Source organism: Nanorana parkeri, unplaced genomic scaffold, assembly GCF_000935625.1.
Source record: "Nanorana parkeri isolate BGI_ZX_2015 unplaced genomic scaffold, ASM93562v1 scaffold390, whole genome shotgun sequence".
NCBI classification, from domain to species: Eukaryota; Metazoa; Chordata; class Amphibia; order Anura; family Dicroglossidae; genus Nanorana; species Nanorana parkeri.
In genome coordinates, this window is record NW_017306658.1 from 825280 (window position 1) to 830148 (window position 4869).

At 41.7% G+C, this 4869-nt stretch overlaps 1 protein-coding gene across 1 annotated transcript in view; it reads right to left on the reverse strand.

The window, feature by feature from the left end:
* Positions 1-2222: 2222 nt before the first annotated feature.
* Positions 2223-4869, reverse strand: part of MARCKS (myristoylated alanine rich protein kinase C substrate) — a 4577-nt gene continuing 1930 nt past the window's right edge. The window contains exon 2 of the mRNA XM_018559376.1: positions 2223-3569. Coding sequence (XP_018414878.1) covers positions 2823-3569 — 747 coding nt within the window. The 3' untranslated portion in view covers positions 2223-2822. The remainder of the gene's footprint in view (positions 3570-4869) is intronic.

Here is a 4869-nt window from a genome sequence, read left to right on the forward strand (position 1 = left end):
ACTGGCTTTATACTGGAAAATGTAAGCCCAGTGGAGTATCTAAAGTCAGGATAATAGTGGCAAGGGTTTATGACCCATCATTACTGCCCTATACATAAAAATGAGAAGTGGATTATTAATGAGCCTGGCCTTGTTGCAAACCCTGTGCATTTGAGTTCACCCAAGCCCGCTCAACACTGACCACCACAAACCAGTGGGGGTAGTTGTAGCATTATAGTTTTGGGTGGGCTTGGGCAAACTCAGATGGACTGGGTTCAAACTAAGCCCCGCCTCATCACCAGAGGAGATGTTATCACAAAGAGGTTCCACATGTGTTTTTCAACTGCAAGAATGGTATTATAAAAAAAGGAACATCTGGTTCCCATGAACAATGTCTCTCGTTATGGTCTTCCTAATCAGCTTAGAGAACTGTTCACACCACAGAGCAACAGTGGCCAGTCCTTTCCACCACAAATTATGGTTAACTTGAGTCACATATTAACATGTGACCCAGAACAAACATCTCTATATAAAAATACACCAGAAAGACTTTTACATGGTTACTGAAGAGCCAACCAGCTCCATGTAAAAAGCAAACTTAAAAGTCAGACTACCAAGAGCATAGATTGGTCATAACATTTTTTTATTACTATGAAGCGAGGTAAAGAACTGACAGAAAAGGTGAACAAAAGGAAAAATTGGGGAGCTAACTGCAGCCTTAACCATGACTTGAGATGCGAGAGGAGAAAGAAAAAAGTTATTTTACACATACCCCAGTATGCAATGTTTTCACCCACACCTTGCACAAGACAACTGTAGCTAGGCTTTTCACACAATACATGAGCTCTGGACTACAATATTTAAGCGTTACTGTACATTAAAATGTTTGGTGGAAAGACCATTTCAGACAGACAATCTGAATTGCTCCACAACAACCTCCCTTCAAACTATATTTGTCGCTGAGGACCAATGCAGCTCATCTAACCCAACCCTATCAGCCAACGTGATCCCCAGTAGTCCCCACTAGTTACAGTCAGTGCAATAAGTGGAAAACTTTAGACCACACTGTAGCCATACAGAAAAAGAAAGCCACTGAAATCAAAGAAGTGAAAAATATGCCCAGAATGCTTTGTTTTTATTCATTGCTACACTTGGAATGTGTACAAGCATTGAAATGTAAAGTGGGTTTCTGTACCCTGAAGCAACTTTGAAGTCTTCTTCAGGAGAGGCATTCCAGTAATGAAAAAAAACCCTCACTTCCTTTAGCTATACAAAGGCCTATTATACATGTGAGATTAAGCATTTGAAAAGGAACCCCAAGGAAAGATGGAGCAGCTTTTGTTTAGGTTAGTGCGTCCCAAACCAATCCTGTGAGACCACCTAACTGGCTGCAACCAGTACCTACTTTTACACATGATTGCAGCCAAACAAATCTACCTGCATCTCATCACTTGCCTATACAATCCCTGCCAAAAACACAGCTACACAATACCAATTAGATTAAGAAGGCAACTATAGTTAAATGGACAAGACAAACACATGGATGAAGACATGCAAATTAGTATTAAAAAGAAAAAAAAACAGAGACTATTCCAGTAAGTGATTAGTATTAACTATATGCCAAAGAAACACAAAACATTTACATTTTATTCACATTTATTTTTCGCTTTTAGTGTGCTCACAGAAAATTAGAACACCCTAAGCAAGAGTTTAATAGCAATTTTGTAAGCAAAGTTACATTCCATCTCTAAGTCAAATTGGTCAAAGCTTCTCCAGTATTTACAAAACATGAAAAGACAAGATGCTACACAAAAACCATTGCATCTGAAGTTTTCCTTAATGACAACTGGAAAAAGAAAGCATTGCCTGTTGTAATCAAAAAAACATACCACAGTATAAACAGTAACCATTCCACTTATCACAGCTTTTGTTGAGTTTTTAAAATTTGTGTTTTTAAAAGGTCCAATATGACTGCAGTTTTACAAAAATGGGCAGGGTGGAAAGAGTTGCAAACTTCATGTGCTTTTGGATATCAAGATTCCTTTTATACAATAGTCACAGTTAAAAACACCCTGCTGGTAATACATAATTACAATTTTTATTAAGGTCATAAACCAGCAATAAACAATAAAGCCTATACAACTCGTATTTCTACTTAATCACCGACTGATACAGCTAACATGAGATAAGTGAAAAGTTCCTATGGTTTAAATGAATTACTAAAACTATGATCTGGGTATTGATTTTATTTTTAAATTTTTGCTTGCCATCTTAGTCAAGACCTTTAGTGTTGTAAACCTTGTAGAAGGCTGCCCTCACAAAATAATCATTACTTTCTTTTTTTTAAAAGAAAAAAAAAACCAAAAAACAAATCTGACCCCATTCCATGTGGCACATTCTCTTGGCAACGTGTGCACCACCTAAACCCAATGTGGCTCCTATCACTTCATTTTTGATATCCCCTTTATTGACCCACCCATCTCCTTCATTATGGGCATGTCCATATATTGACAAAAAAAAGAAAAGAAAAAAAAAGTATACATTTTCAATAAAAGATGCAAAGTACGCAAAGACATTAATACTGATGCAAAAAAGGATTGAGGCCGGCGACTGCTGTAAACTCAACACGGCCTGTTGGAATGGTGGTAACAGAATGATTTGAGATGGGATCTGTAAGGAGGAGAGAAACAAAAAAAATGGACAAAAAAAAGGAAAAAAAAAAAATAATCTTTAAATCAATCCCTGGTTGTAGACAAGTTCTCCAAAACCAGTACCTGGCACCACTCCAACAAACAAACAAGGGGAGAAAAAAGTCCTTTGATTATCTCAAAATTGCCATCTCTTTACTCAGCTGACTCAGCTGCTGGACTGGATTCAGATGTAGCTTCCTGTGTAGGAGCTGCTGGTTCTTCAGCTTTGGGTGCCTCTGGTTCACTGGATGGGGCTTCTGGAGCAGCAGCGGGGGCCTCTTCTGCAGGTTTTTCCTCAGACTTTGGCTCCTCGACTGGCTTTACCTCTTCTGTGGGCTTTTCTGGTGCAGGCTCCTCTGTTTTGGTCTCCTGGGGCTCAGGTGAGGCTGCTGCCACAGGGGCCTCCTCTTTCTTTTCCTCTGTGCTGCTGGCAGCAGGAGCTTCTTCCTGGGCCGGCTTAGCCTCTTCATTGGCTGCTTCTGGAGCAGCGGCAGGAGCATCCTCCTTTGCTCCCTCACTGGATGCAGCTGCCGCCTCGGCCTCTTCATTGTTTTCCTTTTTGTTCTTTTTGAAAGAGAAGCCACTCAGCTTGAAGGATTTTTTAAAGGAGAATCGCTTCTTTTTCTTCTTGGGGGTCTCGTTGCTGGTAGAAGGTGTAGAAGTGGAACCGGCTTCTTCTATTTTGGGGGATGCCTCTCCTTCGGCTGGGGAGGATGGTTCCGCGCTTTCCCCTTCAGCAGAGGCGGCGGATTCTTTCTCCGGAGCAGGCTCGGCGGCCGCTGCTGCCTCCTCTTTTGCCGTCTCCTCAGCAGGGGCACTTCCATTAGCCTGGACTTCCTCCTTTTCTGCCTCAGCTGCTGCAGGAGATGCATCTCCATTAGCCTTCACATGCCCATTTTCCTGCAGAAGAGGGAAAGATAAAACAAAAAAAGTCAGTTAAGGGGGTACCAGTGGTTACACAATGTCCACTTCCACTGGCATCACATACGTTAACTATCAAACTACAAAGACCTGGGGGGGGAATGAACAACACAGGGCTGCTTTCAATTCATGGGTCCCCCTATCAAAGGCAACTGTACAGGGGTATTTGCATCCTGCGTCTGACATAATAGGCTTTATTCACAAAGCTTTATGTTGAGCTATGTAGCCAGTTATCAAATCTCATTGGACTCGGCTGAAGATGTTTGCCATTTTTTTAAAGCTAGGGATGGTTATCTTGGTGAGTTTGTGTGAATAGAGCCTTTAAAAACTAGGAAGGCATGTGCTTAGTGAACACATCCCTTAAAAAACTAGGGATGCTATCCAAGTGCGTTAGTTTTGTGAACTGAGCCTTTAAAAACTAGGATGTTATCCTGGTGCATTTGCTTAGGGAACAGAGCCTTTAAAAACTAGGGAACCTGTGTGTTTGCCTTGGGAACACATCCTTTAAAAACAAGGGATGCATATGCTTAGTGAACAGATACCTTAAATACTAAGGAACCTATCCTGGTGTGTTCACTTTGTGAATTAAGTTATCGTTGATAAAACAATGTTGACTATGCATGGCTCTAAGGAAACACGAGACATGCAATAAATAAAATTTGATTTACTATAAGCAGTATACAGAACTTTTAACTACCTGCTGGAAAGAAAATGAGTCTGGGCGACCACCCATTTTGCCCTTATTATCCACCACTGAGCAGTCCATACAAAATGAATGGGAAAAAAAAAAAAAAAAGAAGGACAAACGCAGTGGTGGCCAATAATGAAATGGTTTCACCTTTAAAATTGCAAGTGTGCTAGTGTCCCTCATTGGCACACCTGTGAAGTACATTGAGAAACGTGTTCACAACTACTATTTGGAAGTGCAGTGACAGTCTGCCATTTCAACTCATTATGTACGCCAGTATGAGCGGCCTGGCCCATTAGGGCTTCTATTTGAGCAATCAATAGCGCCCACATGGCGTTACTGAAAAGCAGATCGTTTCCCTCCATTCTCATTCATGCCTTCATTGAAGGTGATGAGCCGTGCGGCCGGCAGAGGGCGCTGTGCCTCCACCGGCAGCACAATGCTCCGGGCAGCTCCATAGGCTTGGAGTGCATTAGCTCCCAGATCACGCCTTCTTTCGAGCAGCAGCAGCTCCAGCAAGGAGCCAACAGAGACAAAGCCTGTGCTTTCCCTCTCATACAAGATGTTAAGGGAGAGGAGGGGAAAAAATGA